The sequence below is a fragment of the Manis javanica genome, chromosome 7 (assembly GCF_040802235.1).
Source record: "Manis javanica isolate MJ-LG chromosome 7, MJ_LKY, whole genome shotgun sequence".
In the NCBI taxonomy this organism is placed as follows: domain Eukaryota; kingdom Metazoa; phylum Chordata; class Mammalia; order Pholidota; family Manidae; genus Manis; species Manis javanica.
The window spans coordinates 24,942,589-24,961,829 of NC_133162.1; the positions used below are offsets into that span (position 1 = coordinate 24,942,589).

The window sequence follows — 19,241 nt, forward strand, 5'->3', positions numbered from 1 at the left end:
GAGTTGGACTTTTCACATTTCTTTGTGGTAGGTTCTCCTTTTGTAATGTTTATAGGACTTGTAGACATTATATTTGGTCATTTTTGCTCTTCTGTTTAGTACCACAAAAAAAAAAAGTTGGAGGAGTGTAACTATGTTTTCAGAAACTAAACATCTACGGAAAATGACTCCCTATAAAGTTAAATATAATGCATATCTTAAAACTGTCATTATCTTAAGGATGTATGTATCTTCAAGTCAGTTATTTTGCTGGTAGGTAGTTTAACTTTATGAAAGTAGAATAATATGACTCCTTAGTAAGGGCAAATATCCACTGACAGATCAAAATAAACATTTTTTCCTTCTGTTCCATATCAGACATCTGGTTAGATTTTTAGCAGCATGAAGTTGGTTCTTGTCTCTTATCAGTATGACAAATTTTAGGTGTTGGATTAGATACAGGTAGACTTAATCTAAATGGGTACTTAAAAGCAAGATGAAACTCCTCTAGGTTATTCTTGTATCCTTTATTTAGTCTGTTTTATTTACTATAGTTAAATTTTAAACACTGTTTACCAGCTGCATTCAGTTTCTATCACATAAAACTGAAATGTACTAGAGAAAATAAACTAAGACCAAATAAATTAATTTTTCTGTTTGTCTTTTGTCTTAACATTTCAAGATCAGACTTGGCTTGTATTTCAGGCTCAGGGTGCAAGAAAAGTTAAATAATGCTCAATATTTAGGCTTATTTTTAATACCCTTGTTTTGTTAATGGCCACTTATAGTGTTTATTAGAGGCTTCTAAATAGAAGGGCAGTAACTCCTGTAACTACCAATTTCCAAATGGTGTCTCTCTGTTTCAGCCCATCACAACAGTTTTAAAACCAGTTTTTGTTTTTTTGTTTTTGTTTTGTTGCTTTGTTTTGTTTTTTTAACAGGAGAGCCAGTGTAACTCCTTCAAGACTGGAGTGACACTCTGCATCTGCGTCTGCCTCATGTGAGTTCTCATTTTGGCAGCAGTACTCTGCTAGGCTGGAACCTCTGTAGAGGTTTGCCCTTCCTTTTTCTAAATTCTGTGAACTACTACACAGTGAGTCTTGATGGCAAAGGGAAAAAGTGCATGAGAATTCCAGACTTCCCAGCGGAAAGTTTTAGGCTCACTTCAAAGAAACTGTCTCCTCTAATGAAGGTTCTATCTCGTATGAATAGCATTTACTCAAAACAGAGCCCACAACTTTCATTCCCACAGCGTGCAGTTGATATTTTTTGTAGAGCTGTTCTTTCCTTGCAGATACTGGAATAAAGAGTATCTTTAAATGCTCTCGTAGTTTCAGCTTTCAAAACTTTGGTTGTTCTCTTTATAGTCTAGTTGCGTGACTTGAGAACACTGTGTGCTGCCCTAGTGGCTGAGACAGCACTAGGACTCTGACCCTTAAAATAACTTCTTTCTTTGTCTTTGGATATTAGGTAAATTAAGATAGACCAATGGACTTTCTTGAAGAAGCAATAAGCAGTGAATGGGTGAGGTTAAGTTTACTCTGAAACTATTGGCCGTATTTTGGAAGTCAGTTGTAAGAATTGAACTTGAAGCTATGCATCATTTACTCTCCAGTTTTGTGAAAGAAGATGAAATTACAGCCTTTGCAGCTGTGGAGAGGCATAGAGCTGTACTGTTTGAGGTGGTATATATGGTTCTCCACTGTTGTCAAAACTAGCTTTGAAGGACATTGTTGATTAAAAAAAATTTTTTGCTTTCCCTCACTCTCCCTAAGGAGTAGTGGTACTTTGTAGACTTTAAGAATAGTCATTTTGCAGTAAGTCAGAAAAAATTGTGATTATTCCCAAGGGACACTTAGAATAAAACATCTACATGCTCTGTGCAGCTGCAATTCAGCTTCTCCAGCCCTGGGTGTACTGCATAGTTTTCTAGCAGATGATGTAATGGCCTAGGAATTTGTGTTACTGAAATGATTACCCAGGAAGCTTATGAGAAAATGTCAATAGCTTGTAGGTCTTACTGATTAACATGGAGCTTAGTGAAATAGATTGTGTTGTCAAAGTGGAACTTGGACTCTCTTTGCTAAATCCATTCCCACCTGTGACAGAAGCAGGTTTTTTTTTGATTAGGTGAAAGAATCTGGAGGGAGAGTAGTATGTTTCAGCACCCAAACTTAAATTCTGATGGTTTGTGTAATCTAGAAATTCATTTTTAACTGTGATAATATACCCCCCCAACAAAGAGCTTTGGATGAGTCTCAAACCTCAATTCTGGCTTTAGCTGATACTGTACATGCTATGTAACTTAAGGTCAGCAAATAGAGAAAATACATCATATTTTTGGGAAGTACCTAAACTCATTTAGAGAAAGGAAATTTGAAGTTTTTTTTATAGGTGAAATTTCTAGGTCACCTCAGTTGAATACTTGGGAAGTTCTGCCCTGGAATAAACATAGTGTGGCAAGTGTACAGTGTTTTTATTTTTCTGCTATCCTAGTGTTTGTGCTGGCAAAATGAGGATTTGAGAATTTCCCTCTTTTTTTTTTTCACTAAAAATTCAGAATAAATTGATTTGGGTTTCAATCCAAATTTTCTCATAGACACAGGTTTTAATCACCATTATATCATCACTGTATAATTACCTGATTTCTAACTAGGGAAAATTGTTCATTTAGGGGTGAGCTGGAGGGGGGTGATTAAGGTTTTTTTTTTTTTGGTCTCCCATTCTTAAGGCATATCCAGCAAATAATGCTTCTGAAAAATTAATAACTGCAAACATTTTATATAGCGCCACATCCTATAAGAATCAGTGTCAATGTATTATCCAAACTACTTAGCTATACTGGAATTTTGTTTCATTTAATTTGTTTGCAATAAGTGGGGCTTTGTTAGGATTGAAAATGATGTTTGTTTTATGGAAATTTTGTTAAAATGAGATTTATTTTCAACTGGGTGGAAGCACAGGGTTTGGTGAAAGGTGTTATTTTGTATTCTCAAAATAATTCAAATTGACAGCAGTGGATGCTGTGCTCTCCTGGTTTTGTGGTAATGCATCAGATCTTACTGTTAGAGTGTATGAATATATAGCACTTCCTTTACCACAGGGTACATCTTCTAGCTTTAAGGATTCCAAACTTAAAACTTCAAAAAGTTTTATTAGCGGGTGGGGGAAAGATGAGGCTGCAATTGAGAGGAGGAAAAAAAAAGAACCTATTTTGAAAATGTTAGCTGGGGTTAGCATTAACATTACATTATTATTACCTCTGAGACAACAAAAGAAATGATAGCTTCTTTTGGTAACTGTTCTGATGAGATGACTCACACATTTCCTGAAGGACCTTCAAAATTTTAGTCTTTTTAAATACGGCATGTTTAAAGGATTTCAAAAGCTTACCCTGCTTTTTAAATTTTTTGATTTAATTAAAAAGAATAAGTAAATACATTAATATGTTACAAGTTTGAAAGGTATAAAAGAAGGTCTCCTTCATTTCCCTGTTCCTTATCCACTCAATTCCCTACTGTGGAGGCAATCATTATTACAGGTTTCTTTTCTGTACTTCCAGAAATATTCTGAAGGATTGTTTTTAGAAAGGGAGAAAGGGAAACTTGCACTTATTATAATATTAGTACTAACTAGATAGGCAGACTAATTGCAATGAAAAGTCAATTTGAGCCACAGCCACAGGCTGGCTGTATGTGAATCCTAGAGAGAACTGTAATATTATAATAGTAGTTGCATTATTATGAGACATAAGAATAGAATGGATTTTTTTTTGGCCTTATTTCGTATTTAGCAAGATTGCAGGTCTTTTTATTATTTTTAATATTGCTTACCCTCTCCTAGAGACTTGTGGAAGGATGCTTACCTAAACATTGCATTTGGAAAAAAACCTGTTTAGAGGAGCAGAATTTTTGCAATGATGATTCTAAGAAGTTTTTTAATTATGGAAAATTTCAGATACATACAATAATAGAAAGAAATCCCCATGCTTTATTTTACCTGTAACTGACTCAGTATGATGCTTAGGCAGAAAAGGAGATCTGTTTATTTTATACACACTTGCACATATACCCATCCTTCTGTAATCACATCTAATAAAATGAGTCATAATTTAATTCTCTTTTTTAATGCTTTTTTCCAGTTTTATTGAGAAATAATTGACATACATCACTGTATAAATTTAAGGCATACAGCATGATTGTTTGGTTTACATATATAGTGAAATGATTACCCCAGTGCAGTTAACATCCACCTCTCCATATAGGTATCAATAAGAGACAGAAAAAAAAATAAAGGAAAAACAGTTTTTTCCTTGTGATGAGAGAGAGAACTCTTAGGATTCACTCTCTTAACAGTAGTTTAGCTATAGTTGTCATGCTGTACATTACATCCCTAGTACTCATTTATAACTGGAAGTTTATACCTTTTGACCACCTCCCTTCAACCCCCCTCCCTTACCCCTAGACATAATACTTTAATGTGTAATTCTCAGTTCACATCCAAATTTCCTTAATTGTCTCAGACATGTTCTTTTATGGTTGATTTTGCAGGAGTAACTTGTAAAGTGTAGTTTTGATGACTGTAATGTTGTTAGGGCTGATAAGAAAACAAGTTAATCCTGACAAATAAAATTATGCTGATTGGAGGAGTATAAAGCAGATACCAAGCCAAATAGGAATTCCAAAAATAGACTGGTTTCTTTAAAAAGCTCAGTTTGAAAGATTCCTGCACCAATTGTGCACATCAGTGAAGCCTTCAGCATACATAGACCTCTCTAGTTTTCTATTTAGTTATATTCTCACTCATATCACAGCTGTGCATATTGGGTTTTTTTCTGCCTGTAGATGGTGAGCATGAAAGAACAAAGAAATAAAAATGTTTGGACTTGGTTTCCTAAGAATGAAGGAACTGTTCTGAAATGTCTGATAATTCATCTTGTTGCTGCTGCTCCAACTAAAATATGACCTCTTTCCACAGACTAACAGTGCAGTTCTGTAATTACTCCGGGCAGTACAGAACATGGAGTTTTGGGGGGAAAGAAAAATGTCAGATTTAGGAAGAGGGAGGAACTAAGAAATAGTAGAAATTCACTCACTTGCCTTCTATTTTAACTGGCTTTTCTTTTAATGAGAGCCTCCTCTTTGTGCAGTGTACAAGTCCCCAGAGTATGAGTCCCTTGGCTTTGAACTTACTGTGGAGAGATTAGTTTCTATTGGCTATCCTCAGGAGCTGCTCAGCTTTGCTTATGATTCTACGTTCCCTACCAGGTAATGTTTCAAAAATTTTTTTGGGGTTAAGATCCCTCCCTCTGTCCTCAAAATTAATAATTCTAAGTATATACCTGGTCCAAAAAATAAAAAATATATATATATATGTTTGTTTTGGTTGATGTTGATTCTAAAACTACAATGGACTTTTCATGTACACCATATCTTTTGTTTTCTTGACTTGAGCTTAGTTTATTGTTTCTAAGGAAGATTCACTAATGGGAAAGAAAAGGAATTAATTATTCAAACTGACGGACAGTAATTACAGATGCTCCTGCCTTTGGCTATTGGAGAGCAGTTACATATTTTGCTACTACGTTTAACTTGGTCATCAGGAGCTTTCTTGGTAGTTTGTATTTCTTGATTTGATAGGAAATATTTGAGATTAAGAAAGATGATGTTTATTTGAGGTACCATCATATATGTCTTGTATACAACAGTTAAACAGAGGAAAATACAAGCTAGCTCAGTTGTCCAAGGAAGTTAAGACACTTAGAATGGAACCAGCAGTATTAAGAGGAATCATAGTTTATACTGTGTTTGATTAAGCTCTTACTTCTTTCAGAAATCAGTTGTGATATTTATCTGGCCAGAGTAAAAATTTTTTAGTTGTTCTTGGATTAATTTTTAAGATTTTATTCACTCACTTTAGCCTCAAGGGTTATATTGTTTTGGGGACATTCCTTGAGTTGCCATAATGCTTGAATAAGATAAGGTTGGTTCATGGTGATTGAGACTGCATAAGATTATTGCCTGTATTACTTTGCATTATTGACTATGTCTTCATTTTCACATAGGGGACTTGTCTTTGATACATTATATGGAAATCTTTTGAAAGTTGATGCTTATGGAAACCTCTTGGTCTGTGCACATGGATTTAACTTCATAAGGGGGTGCGTATGAAGAACCTTTAGCCTCTTTCTAGTGTTTTTATAGTAAAAAAACATGAATATGACATTGTCTCCCCAGATATAATATACTTTCCTATTTCCTCATCACTAAAGAGCAATTCCTTTTCAAAAGGATATTCAACAATTATTTATTAGGCAGTTAGGACCCAAACTGACTTATAGTTAGCACTTAGATTTTGTTTAAATTAAGTGCCTTCTAATTATATATCTTCTAACAAAACTAATCTTGAACTTGCCCAGAAAGAACTGTAGTGGCTTTGACTTACTTGAAATTCTAAGATTTTTATTTTCTCCTTTTTAATACAGTTCTCAGATAGCTGCTCAGAAGAGGTATGTACAAATACATAAAGTACTTTAAAATTTTAATACTACAGCAATGTATATGATTAAGATTTTTAACAGCTAATACATTATTTTTTATATTTTAATGAATAGCTTCAGATATTTGGTCATGTGGTTAAAATTTTTTAAAACATGGGGTTAAGAATGAAAACAGGGTGGTAATATTTAAAACAAGGATAAGCTTTATCTTCATATCAGAATATTTCCACTATTCTCACTAATTTGGACTTTCCACCCTAACAAACAGCAGATAAAATTTAGTGTCCATTATTTTTTGGTGAAACATTCCAATTTTTTCCTCAGAAATCACAATACCACATTGGACAATTTCTATAATTGTGGCTTTACAATTACACATTTTCTCTATTATACTACCTAATTTACTACTGATACTGTATTAGGGTCAGAACAATTCTTTAAACCAAAATAGGTTATGTGTCAGTCTCTTGTGTAACTTTTCCATACATTATTCATTCTCAGTGGTAAAGTAATAAAACTGCACTTCTACATTGAAATTGTTAAGGAGGCATTGTCTTTTTGGTTATGACAAGAGGCATAGTAAACTAACCGAAATTCTACCAGTTTCCTTTAAATCTGAGGTCACAGCAATGCTCTATTTGGAATTGAAGTATCTGATACAGGACTCTTCAACTGTAATTAAACAGGCTCAAAGATTTCCACGTATGCATAGTCAGAACAGTGTGAAGTAAACACCTCCACCTGACACATCTGGGCAGGCCAGTGGTTATGCCTGCCTTTTCACTGTTCCTTTCATGAGGGGTTTGTTAAACACCATGAATATGAGGAGGCAAGATTAAAACAAGAAGTGATTGCAAATAGCACTAGCAATGTAGGCTATTTACATATAGACATTGTCACTGTAATTCAGAATCCCAGTGAAGATGAACCAAGGTTCTATTTAATGTCTAAAAAGGGATTTTTATGTTACAGGGGAGGGGTAGTCAGAGAAGAAAAGGAAGAGAAACAGTTATATAAATTAGTATTACAGTTAGATTTACTAACCCAAAATCCACAGACCTCTTGTCTTCCCCCAAATAAGCCAGTAAAATTTGCAAATAGTTCCTTTGGAAGTATGTTTCCAAAAAAAAGTCATTTATGAATAAATGCAGAATCATTCAAACAGTTCTTAGCACTGTACAGTATTTAGGGTCAAAAGGAAAAGTTTGTGGAGAAGAGAGACTGAAGCTGGAGGGAAAGAGAGACACTGAAGTGGTGGTGAACATGGCTGGGAGGGAAGTTAGGCTCCAGCAGACATCACCTTACATGCCTTACTAATGAGTTGGGGCCTCTCTTTTGGACAATGGCAAGGGCCTTTAAAGATTTAGAATAGGATAATACTGATGTCAAGTCTTTGTTCTGTGGGTCGCAGAAAGTTAGCAGTAGTGTGGAATACAACTATTTTCCTCCCAAGACCCTGTCTAGCATTCCTTCTTTTATGATACATTTCCTCCCTCCACAAATTAATTTTTATTTTAAATATATACTAGCATGATTTGACAATTTAAACAAAATATAATTGCTAACTATAAATAAGTAAACAAATCTTTATATTTGAATTGCCTAATACATAACTGTTAACTCCTTATGTAAAGCAATTACTCTTGAATGGTGGAGGGATTCAGAAAGTCTGTTGTATTTAAGGGGACAATGTCATCTCACTAAACCTGACTAAGGAAAGCATATCATTACTATTCCCTTCTGCCTTAACTTTCATTATAGAAAATCTTGGAAGTCTAGATGGTGAGATAGTCTACAAAGTTTTCTTTTTTGGGAACTCTTATATCAGGAGGGTGACTAAACCAGGGAGCTAATGTAATTTTATATTCCTAACTAGAGTTTATGTCATTTGTGGTTAACAAACCCAAGCAGGAATTCACCCCAATTACTCTGAGTATGAACTTTAAATTTGGTGTCCTTTGTTTAGATTAATCTCCATATTTCACCATGAGAATTGTGCATTTTTCTATTTTAGTTTTTTTCCCTTTTGGTTTCTCTGTAATGCACTTATTAATACTATTCTCTTCTTCCTCATTCAGTGTTTCATTTCACTCTCCAAGGTTCTTGTGCATCTCTAACAACTTGTATTCATTTGATTGGCTTTCTTCTTTTAAACCCTAAATGTTCTCCATGGATCTGTTGATTAATTTTCAGTCTTTCCTTCTATTTTTGCACTCTAAGGGACTTCATCATTACATGTGCATAGATCACAGTGATGTCTTAAGTCTGAACCTTTGATTTAAATTCTTGACCTTTGTTTCTAATTGTCTGTAAAAACCTGTTTATTTTGAGCAAAACAAAACTCCTCTTACATCTACTTTTCCAATTTTCTTATTTCTGTTAATGGTACTGCCACGCTTTCAGGGACTCCTTAGTGTGAGCAGCATCACCTTTGACTCTTACGTTCCTCCCTCATCTGCCACATCCAGTCTTTTGCCTGGTCTTGTTCATGTTACCTTGGCAATTCTATTGAATAATTCTTCCCTTTAATTTCCTTTGCTACCACTCTATGACGGCCCCTACTCTTCTCATCTGGGCTACTACAATAATCATTTAACTGATTTCCCAGGTCTTTGTCTCTGTTGCACTTAGCTTTTGCTGTGTAATAAGCTACTTCAAAACTCAGCAGCTTAAAACAGTGGCTACTTCATTTAAAATGCTCAAAATTCTGGGAGTCAGCTGGGCAGTTCTGGGGTTGCTCAGTCCATCTAGAATGGCCTCACTCACATGTCTGGCAGTTGGGCAGTCTGTTGCCTGGGTGCCTCATCTCTGTATGTAACTTTTCACCTCTAGCAAATTATCTCACTCTGATTCACATAGTAGTCTCAGAGTTCCAAGTGCAGCAAGAGACAAACTCCCAACATACAAGTGTTTTCTAAGTCTCTGTCTGCTTAGATCCCATTTGCTGCTGTTCAAGCTTGTGTTCAAGGATGGAGAAATAGAGTGAGCCTCTTACTCAAGAGAAATTGCAAGGTCACATTACAAAGGGATAGGAAGAAATTGTAGCCATTTTTTTAACACATCAAATTTCTTTTTCCATTTTATCCTAAAACTGCAACTAATATTTTTACAATTCAGCTCTGTTGGTTTTATCCCTCTGCTTAAAAAACGGCAGTGGCATCCTGTTGCCCCAAATGAAGTGTAAGAGCAATTAGCATGATCTGCCTCAATTCTTTTTTCTAGCTTTATTTTTCTCTGTTCCCCTTTCACTACTCAAATTGGACTAGTTTCTGAATTGGTCCACCTAGCCTTTAAGGACCGTGTTCATATGCCACCACCTCCATGAACCCTTCCTAGCTTTTCCTTTCTTCACTCCCAGATTTACTTCTCTCTACCCTTCAGTTGAAGTGGCTCCTCTTTCTCTGTTTTCTCATAGCTCTTTGCACCTTTCTTGTGGCAGTTGTGATTTTTTTTTAAATCTTGTTATAATTGTATATGTGAGTCACCTCCCTTCCCAGACTCAGAACTTTTTAAGGGCTAGAATCTGAGCTGGTTCGTCTTCATAGCTGCCTATGTGTAATATTTGGAACCCTGCCTTGCACATAAGCCCCCAAAATATTTGAATGAATTTTTGAATGATGAATATTTCTCAGTTATTATAATGTTAATTTTTTTAATGTCAGTTGATTTTAAATTTTTTCTTTCAGACCAGAGACTAGAGAGCAGTATCCAAATAAATTTATCCAACGAGATGACACTGAAAGATTTTACATTCTGAACACACTGTTCAACCTACCAGGTAGACTCATTCTATGTCTGTCTATACTGATGCTTTCTCTTCTTGTCATCATTATTTGTCTTTGCTCAAGGGAGATAATAAGTTTGAATTATCTCATTATAGCTTATGACTATGTATTCTTCATTTTTCAGAGACCTACCTGTTGGCCTGCCTAGTAGATTTTTTTACTAATTGTCCCAGATATACCAGGTATGTATGTACTATAATTTTCTTTTTTTCCAATTGATTTTTTAAAATTAATGTACAGGGTTTTAGAGAACTGGCCATTGTAGGTCTTTTCTGCTTTTCTGAAGTGAATTTAGTGCTAGTGAGAGATGCCACATTGCCAGCCTGAGAGATGGGACAGCGCCAGCAGCTCCATGCAGGCTCTCACCTCCCACACGGCCCCTCTCCTTGCCAGTGTGCTGCAGCCATGTTTGGAAGGGACCACTTCTGATTGGCTTCTCCTGGGAATGAAGACGGCCAGCAGAGGTGCTAATTGTGACAACTGAGTGGGAGGTTTGTGTGATGATTATCTGTCCAAGCAGAATTACACTAAAACCCCCCAACTCATTTCACAGCAGCTACCCAGGAGCCATTCAGGGATGGTAATTTAGTTTCATTCCCAGGCCCAGCAAGATTTAATTGAGGAATAAATGCCGTTTGTCCTCCCTGAAGTAAAATTTTGCTTAAGTCTTAAGTTATCCTCTCCTTTTTATATAACCACTGCCGAAAGTTCAGCAATAAATGCCAGAGTTTTCTAACTTCTTACCTCTTTAGGCCTTACCTACTTCAAGGCATTAAATTGGTGGATCACTAAGTCACTGAGCTAAGTAGAAAATAGGCAACACCTAGTACCTAGAAACAACAACAGAAAAGTCAGGGTGGGGAGAATCTAAATTACCAATTTTTTAAGTTTTAAATGTTTCTTTGATGGGACCCTATTTCTTAAAAATGTTGAATAAAAGAATTGATATTTTTGGAAGCTGAAAGGCTCAGCTTCCATTCAGCATATTCTTCTATCACTTTGCATTTGTTTACAATCATTGTTTTCCATTGAACACTATAGTCATCTGTGTGGCTAAAAGGATTTTCATGAGGGAATTATTATTTTCTTAATTAGCCACAGCCTTTATCTATGTAATCCTGGAACCTTTGGGTCCCCTGGGCAGTGTCTGATACTCATTTTATTTACTGTCTTTTGGATTCCCTGTCATGTTCTTTTCATCTTTCCATAGCTGTGAAACAGGATTTAAAGATGGGGACCTCTTCATGTCTTACCGGAGTATGTTCCAGGATGTAAGAGACGCTGTTGACTGGGTTCATTACAAGGTACCTAAGTGTGGCTTCTTCACTTGCTCACTCTCTGCCATGTGTTTAATGGTCTGACATTAATGTGAAAGTATAAATAGAGTTGCCCCCCCTCTACTAGCTCTCTAGAATACCTTTGTTCATGTCTTTGGCTGTCCTGCTTTCAAAGGTGATGCTCATCTTTCTTCAGTGATGATGCTTGGCTTCTAGATCTTACTTCAGTTTGCATTTCCCAAACTTACTTAGAAGAGATTTTAGTGTTAAGGATGATTATGGTCCATTTGTTGTTTTGTTTTGTTCCAAATACCTCCCACTTGACTAATAACATTAATTAATATTTATTTACATTAATAGATTATAAATTGTTGCAAATAAAATAGATGCCTTTTGATTTCTAGTTTAAAATAAAAATAGATTTATATTTTAAGTACATTTTGGAGGCAGTGTTACAGCAAGCCACCTCTGCCACTTTATCCTGGCCTTCTCTGGTTTTCCATTTTGGTAAATACTTCAGAAACACATTTGGGTTGATAGTAGCCCAGTTGTTCTTATAAACTGTTAAAAATTGATTGTGTTCTTTTTTTGTATTTCCTTTTTTGTTCCACCAGGGCTCTCTTAAGGAAAAGACAGTTGAAAATCTTGAGAAGTATGTAGTCAAAGATGTAAGTAATAAAGGAGAAAATAGATCTACACGATAGTGTATTTTACCTATTACAGAAATGAATAACAAACCTATTTATAATGAATGGGCAGCGAATATATTTCTTTGGTTTGGCATAATATATGCCATGTATAATCACCAACAGTTTTCAGCCAGAGCATAGGTTTTACTAAGTTTTTTGTCTGTTTGTTGGTAGGCAAAAAGCTCCAGTCAGTAGTATTCATTTGTCCTTTTAGCTCTGATTGTAATAATAGCAGCTAGAGTGATTACTGTGTGCACCTCAGTCTGCTAAGTGATTACACCATTATTAATCTTACATGCATAACTTAATCTTCCATATAACCCTGAGTTTAGGAATTGTTACCTCTGCTTTATAGATGAAGAAACTGGAAGTAGAGGGATTAAATAACTTGCCCAAGTTCATACAGTTAATAAGTTGTAAAGTCAAAAGTCACACCTAAATGTAACTCAGGTCATAACCCCAGCACTAGATCATCTAAAGAATATATATATATATATGACTATTATTTGAATTGTCTATCAAAAAAGGATAATGAGGAAAGTTTTAAAATAGTGGAAAACCTAATAAATTTTTTTAAATCTGTAATTTAGTAACATTGTGCTAGTATTAATTTCTTAGTTTCAATAATTGTATTGTGATTACGAAAGATGTTTATATTAAGAGAAGCTGAATAAAGACTGCATGGGAACCCTCTGTATTATTTTCACAACTTTTCTAAGAGTCTGAAATTATTTCAAAATAAAAAGTAAACATATATACACACAGCCCTAAGATGAGAGACTCCTTCCTTTTCTTGGTAGTAGAATACAGTATTTCCTCAGAGTACTTATGGTTCTCAGTCTCTGTACCTCCTGCTTCCTCTCCACTTCCACCTCCACACTTGTTTCAAGAAAAAATACTGAGGGGTTCAGGAGAATTTGAATGAAGGAACCTATTTACTGTGAGAAAAGGAAAGACCATTTTTCCTCCTGGTCATATCAGAAATTAAAATTTTCGCATATAGTTGCCGATAGGTCTGGGCATTTCTAGGTTGCATCCTGCACACATTTCATTCTGGAAGGTGTCACATAAAATGAAAGAATGCACAATGAAGCTGTATCTAGTGCACTACCTGGAGTATTTTGCTGGTCATTTTTAAAATCAGCTTCTCCTGATCACTAACACACCTAATTCACATAGTTTAAGAAACTGTAACATAATTGCAACTCTTCCCTGAGGCAGGCATGAGGAAGGTAAAGATGTTTTTAATGTACTTATAATCGTGTATATGTATCACTATTTATAAATGTACATATTATATACACAATATATATGACATGTTAATGCTTAATTCATGCATAGCAAAAATGTGGTCTTTTAAATGCAAATTTGTAGTACCAACCAACCCTTAAAGGACATCCCCTATTCCTATTCCAATGGACAGAAATTCAGTATATGACTATACCACAGTGTAAATGAATATATATTTGTATCTTAGTGTTTTCTCATCATCATTATATTTCAGGGAAAACTGCCTTTGCTTTTGAGCCGGATGAAGGAAGTAGGGAAAGTATTTCTTGCCACCAACAGTGACTATAAATATACAGATGTAAGTCCTTAATGTTCATTATTTATACAGAGGAATTATTTTGGCCTAAAGAACTACAAAGAAAATGAGAAGGATGGATATTTAATAGGGTATTTTTTTGCCATTTCATTTTGAAAGCAGAGTGAAAAAAGCAAAATCCGTAGCATAAGGGCTACAGTAGAGTGGTTCTCAAATTTTTCTAAATATTTTCCCTGATTACAATTGACTACTTGAAGGTTTTGGTTTGTGGGTTGTTTAAATCATTTGTGGTGATAAAAATGGCTTCCATGTCTCTTCTTCAGATCCTTTATATAAATGAAAAGTCACACCCTTTATTGCATGTGTACATGCCCTTTTTGCCATTGGAAGCCATCAGCAATATGTTTTGACTCTTAACTATCAAAATTTACCCTGTTAAAGATTTTTTGCCATGATTAAAACATATAGAAAAGCTAGTTTAACTCCTTAACCTCATCTTACTTTTGCTAAGACAGATACAAGTTTATAGTACTAGCAAGCATCTCAGTGCTTCTGAGTCCTCTTTATGTAAAATCTTGATTTAGAAATTTGGTGATTTGGAGTAAGTAACCTTACAAAACCAGTGGTTCATTGGTTTGCTTCGTCTAGGAACAGTAATAGGCCAAGGTGTGTTATTTCCACATGAGTCATTAGTTTTCTCTATGCCCTCACTCAGATGTACCCCTTACCTCCAAATATGTGCTCCAGTCCACTAGCAGAATTGGTTAGGAATATATAGATGGATCTGTACAAAAACAGCTCCTAGGAGAACCCTGTGTCCTCTTGAGCATGTCAGCTTTTGTATGTTATGGTGAAGCATTAATTTCTGGCTTCCACTGCCATAATTTCATAAACTTTAGAGAAAACAAGATGTGATGAATCCTATATTGAAAAAGACATATCTTACAAAGAGTTTATGTGTCATTTTTAGGTGTTAATGTATCTTTTGTAGAAGTAATATATGGACCTTATGTTGGATTTTTTTTCCAGAAAATTATGACTTACCTGTTTGATTTCCCACATGGACCCAAGGTACTATATGTAACTTAGACCATTGCTTTAGTAATAATGAATGCATTTAATTATCCTGGAATATTGAGGGTAAGGAATTGGTCAGGACTTATCCATAAATCTTCATTAACATTAGAAGTAATGCGGGAGCTAGTATAATTTAAAGTCACTAGTAATTTGAAGACTTATTAGAAATAAAAGAGAGATACTTATGTGGTATTTAGTAGGATGGGATCAGAATAATTTCATGCCCAAGAAGTGCTATGCAGAGTCATTAAATTTCTGTGATAAAAGAAGGAATTTTCAGGTTGAGGAAGATACCTGATTCAGAAACAGAGAAAATGTGTATATTCTTGACAACTTCTAGATTCTGCTTTTAGCTATTGCTGAGGTTTGTGCCAGGAGAACAGTTAACCTTGATATTTAGCAGAGAAGTCCTCATTCCTGCAGTTTGGCTGCAGTTAGATTTAAGCAACACTCACTGCAACATCGTTGCACACTTGTGGGATTTTAGTCCTAGGCTTCTTTGAAAAATATCAGTAAATCCCTGTTTTGATATCGCCTGAAAGCTCTGTATGCAGTGCTCTTCAGCTTGGCCTTAAAAGTTAATGCCATGGTTCCATTTCATGATGGAAATAATGCTAATGGGCATAACTTCTACCTTAGTGCTGTGGTTAGGCTGCGATGTGAGCTCAAGGTGAGGGTGCACCTACAGCCATTATCCTGAGAACATAACCAATAACATTTGCTAATGATAGTTCTGATGCAGTTTGCCTGTTAATCTGTCTCTTGAGTACTGGTTTGTATTTCTCCTTGGCCCCTTTGTGCCTGTTTTAGTCCATTTCAGAGTGTGAGCCCACTTTCTTTCATATATTAAATTGCCAAGAAATAAAAGTAGTAGATGCAGTGACTTAAAATATAGAGATTTTACATTTTCACCCTGCCTGGTAACAAAAGGATGTAGCTTATAATAAAACACAATATGTTTTTGATAAAATAGTGGGATCTTCTGGTTCTAAACTTAGTATTTCTACATTCCTTGCATCTGAGTGAGATTGAGTAAGTATTAGTGTCTTAAGGTTAGGAATGTTTCAGTTTTTGCCCTTTCTCCTTCATCAGCCTGGGAGCTCCCATCGACCATGGCAGTCCTATTTTGACCTGATCTTGGTAGATGCACGGAAACCGCTCTTTTTTGGAGAAGGCACAGTACTGCGTCAGGTGGATACTGTAAGTCAAGAGGATGACTTGTCTGCTAGCACATAGTCCTTCATATTTGTGCTTTTCCACTCCCATTCTCTCTAAGGAAACAGGCATTTTTATTTATTATTTATTATTAATCATATCTCTCTCTTGAAATTAAGAGTTTTGGTCTTAGTAGACATAGACAAATAAATCAATGTAATACAAAAGTGCCATTCATTTGGCTGTCTAGCCAGGTAGCATTTTGGGTGGAGATTGTGATAGAATGATAAAGTATTACAAGGTCTGTATTTTCTTCTCATAGAAAACTGGCAAGTTGAAGATTGGTACCTACACAGGCCCTTTACAGTATGGCATTGTCTACTCAGGTGGTGAGTCACAGACTTCCTTATTTAGTGTAAGTCTTTGCTCAGACTTTACTGTGAAAGCTTTGGTGTCCTCCCAGCATAGCGCCACGTATATCTGTAGTCATTCTAAAGATATTGTTTCCATAAGGTAAAAACTTCAGTCATCCATTAATGCAATAGGAGTCAAAGAGAATGGCCGTAAGAAGTCGTTAGTATGTCCTAATGAATCTTTGATTTTCACTAAAAGGACCATTTCCCGCCATCCTTCTTTTACTTATTGGAGGCTGTTTCTGTGTCCTGGAATCATCTGGGGTGGCTCTTACAGGTTCCTCAAGGGGTTTTCCAAGAAGCTATGGACACAGATGGATATTTCACTGGAGTGAGAAACAGCTGAACAAAGCCGGCTTAACAGCAGATCTGAGATGAGGAATGACAGCTGGGCTTCTAGAGGTTATATTCACTACAACTGAGACCTGTAGTTTTGTTGCTCTTGGATTTGGTGATCGAGAGCTCTGGTCAGTACAGTGGACACGAAGGCCTTGTCTTAGAGGCAGTAAAAAGAATCACGAAGAAAGGATGATGGCGCTTGTCTTCTTTTAAGAAAGCTGAGCCCCTTTTCTAGTCTGTTATTTGCACAATTATAAGAATAAAATTAGCATAGTGCTTAATGGTTATGGTACTTGGAATGCTGGTTTTTAACCTGGGGACATCTTTGTTTTCTCACTGTTCATTCTGTTGTCTTAGGTTCATCGGATACAATCTGTGATCTGTTGGGAGCCAAGGGCAAGGACATTTTGTATATTGGAGACCACATTTTTGGAGACATTTTAAAATCAAAGAAACGGCAAGGGTGGCGAACTTTCTTGGTGATTCCTGAACTTGCACAGGAGCTGCATGTCTGGACGGATAAGAGTTGTAAGGAGTCATGACTCTTACTTTATAAATCTTTGACATAGCTAGGTTATATTTAAATGGCCAGCTGTGAATCAGTCCTCTTTGAAAAACTGTTACTTTGCATGCAGCAGAGCAGAGGTGGTTAAGACAGAATGATAATTGGATTCCTTCTTCCCATATAGCCAGATATTTTCACAGAACTCCAGAATTTGAGGAAATATGAAAGGTTATCTTGTTCAGCTGCCTTCTTGAATCCCTTCAAGGTTAAGTACAGAATGTTACTGTCCTCACGTAACAGCAGCAACTGAACTGAACTCTGTAGTCCTGTAGTGGCGCAACCATGCCTGCTAGTTCCTGCCTCCTTGCCACCAGCCCATGTCTGTGATCTGGGGGCCTTGTAGGCTCTGAGTACTAATCACGTCCTAGTGATTTTTACTTGCTCTTCTGAGAAGTAGAGCATGAGGCCAAACTGCATTCTGTGAACTGATCCACACTGTGTGCACTGAATTCAGCTGTGGCTCTCCACCTGGTCCTCGCTAGCCCCACTCAGTGTGGTGAAAGGCCCTGTCTCCCGATACAGCTGCCTTAGTAGTTACCCCGGCCCTGCCACTTAGGATCTTCATGTCCTGAGGCAGGTTACTGAGACACTGTGTGTACCTTGATTTCCTCAAATGTCAGAATGAGGATAGTAATACCTGTCTCATAAAGCTGAAGAGACTTAACCGAGATAAAGTCATATGTTTATAAGGACAGAAGTAACAACCCTTCTCAACCAAGGATTGCAAACCTCGTCATCTAGACCACAGAACAGAGAAATGATTTGAATGACTCATTTCTCCCAAAGACAGTAGATAAAGAAAATGTACTCTGTATGGTGGATATGCATGAGGGCTTCTCTTGGGAGCCCAGGTTGAGAAGGGCTAGAATACACAGAAAGCATGCAGCAGCTGCTGGAGTTTCCTGGCTAGCCGTTTGTCTACATTTTGAATTTTACACATGTGGAATTTTATAACTTTAGTTGATTTGGGTCTCTTTCCTGGACAAGTCACCTAATTCTCACTTTCATCTGAAAATGGAACTGTTAACACTTGGTTTTCTGACACATCTGAGATGGTACTTTGTAAGCTCAAAATCAGCAGCCAGTTGGAAAAGAGAATTGTAATCAGTGGTTAAAGTAGGAAGAAAGGCAGTTAAAGAGGAGTGTGGTATTCATCTGCTGCCAGATACCAAGCAAGGTATGAGTGGGTTTTCCTGAAGGGGGAGAAGGAAGTCATTTTATACACTTGCCTGTAGCTTTACTTTTCAGTTGTATCTGCAACCTTTTAATCTAGTTTCCTCAGCAGTTAAAAACTGGATTTTTTTATTTAAAACATTTTCCTTTTCCTTCCAAACCTTAACTAGCACTTTTCGAGGAGCTTCAGAGCTTGGATATTTTCTTGGCTGAACTCTACAAGTAAGTTTACTAATTCTGAAGGTTTCTTCCCTAAAAACCATTTACCTCTTTGGGAGTTACCTAGATAGTAAGAGGTGTCCTTTCCAGAAATTTTACTGGGTTTTTCTTTTGTCTCCAGGCACCTTGACAGCAGTAGCAATGAACGCCCAGACATTAGTTCCATCCAGAGACGTATTAAGGTATCTTAAAGGAAAACAAAGTTTATGATTTTGTACAGTGACTGGCATATAGCCAGTGTTTAATAAATATTTATTGAACGAGCTGAGAGATTCAATCTTGTTCTTTGTTTTAGAAAGTAACTCATGACATGGACATGTGCTATGGGATGATGGGAAGCCTGTTCCGTAGTGGCTCCCGGCAGACCCTCTTTGCCAGCCAAGTGATGCGATATGCTGATCTCTATGCAGCGTCTTTTATCAATCTGCTGTATTACCCATTCAGCTATCTCTTCAGAGCTGCCCATGTCTTGGTGAGTTAATACAGCCTTAAAGTACTACTTATAGTAAAGATAAACTTTTAAGG

General features: G+C 36.3%; 1 protein-coding gene across 12 annotated transcripts in view; it reads left to right on the top strand.

Annotated features, from left to right (window-relative positions):
• Positions 1-19,241, top strand: part of NT5C2 (5'-nucleotidase, cytosolic II) — a 146,945-nt gene that overhangs the window by 126,533 nt on the left and 1,171 nt on the right. For 8 of the 12 annotated variants that reach the window (XM_037001339.2, XM_037001340.1, XM_073240487.1 and 5 more), the window contains 15 exons: positions 5,129-5,246; positions 6,044-6,139; positions 6,464-6,487; positions 10,165-10,256; positions 10,388-10,445; positions 11,474-11,567; positions 12,155-12,208; positions 13,734-13,817; positions 14,805-14,846; positions 15,945-16,052; positions 16,330-16,396; positions 17,117-17,287; positions 18,668-18,719; positions 18,838-18,898; positions 19,012-19,188. In XM_037001339.2, the coding sequence (XP_036857234.1) occupies positions 5,129-5,246; positions 6,044-6,139; positions 6,464-6,487; positions 10,165-10,256; positions 10,388-10,445; positions 11,474-11,567; positions 12,155-12,208; positions 13,734-13,817; positions 14,805-14,846; positions 15,945-16,052; positions 16,330-16,396; positions 17,117-17,287; positions 18,668-18,719; positions 18,838-18,898; positions 19,012-19,188 (1,298 nt within the window). Of the gene's footprint in view, positions 1-960; positions 980-5,128; positions 5,247-6,043; positions 6,140-6,463; positions 6,488-10,164; positions 10,257-10,387; positions 10,446-10,572; positions 10,755-11,473; positions 11,568-12,154; positions 12,209-13,733; positions 13,818-14,804; positions 14,847-15,944; positions 16,053-16,329; positions 16,397-17,116; positions 17,288-18,667; positions 18,720-18,837; positions 18,899-19,011; positions 19,189-19,241 lie in introns of those variants that run through there. The other 4 variants (XM_073240489.1, XM_037001341.2, XM_037001346.1 and 1 more) reach the window with 4 other exon arrangements.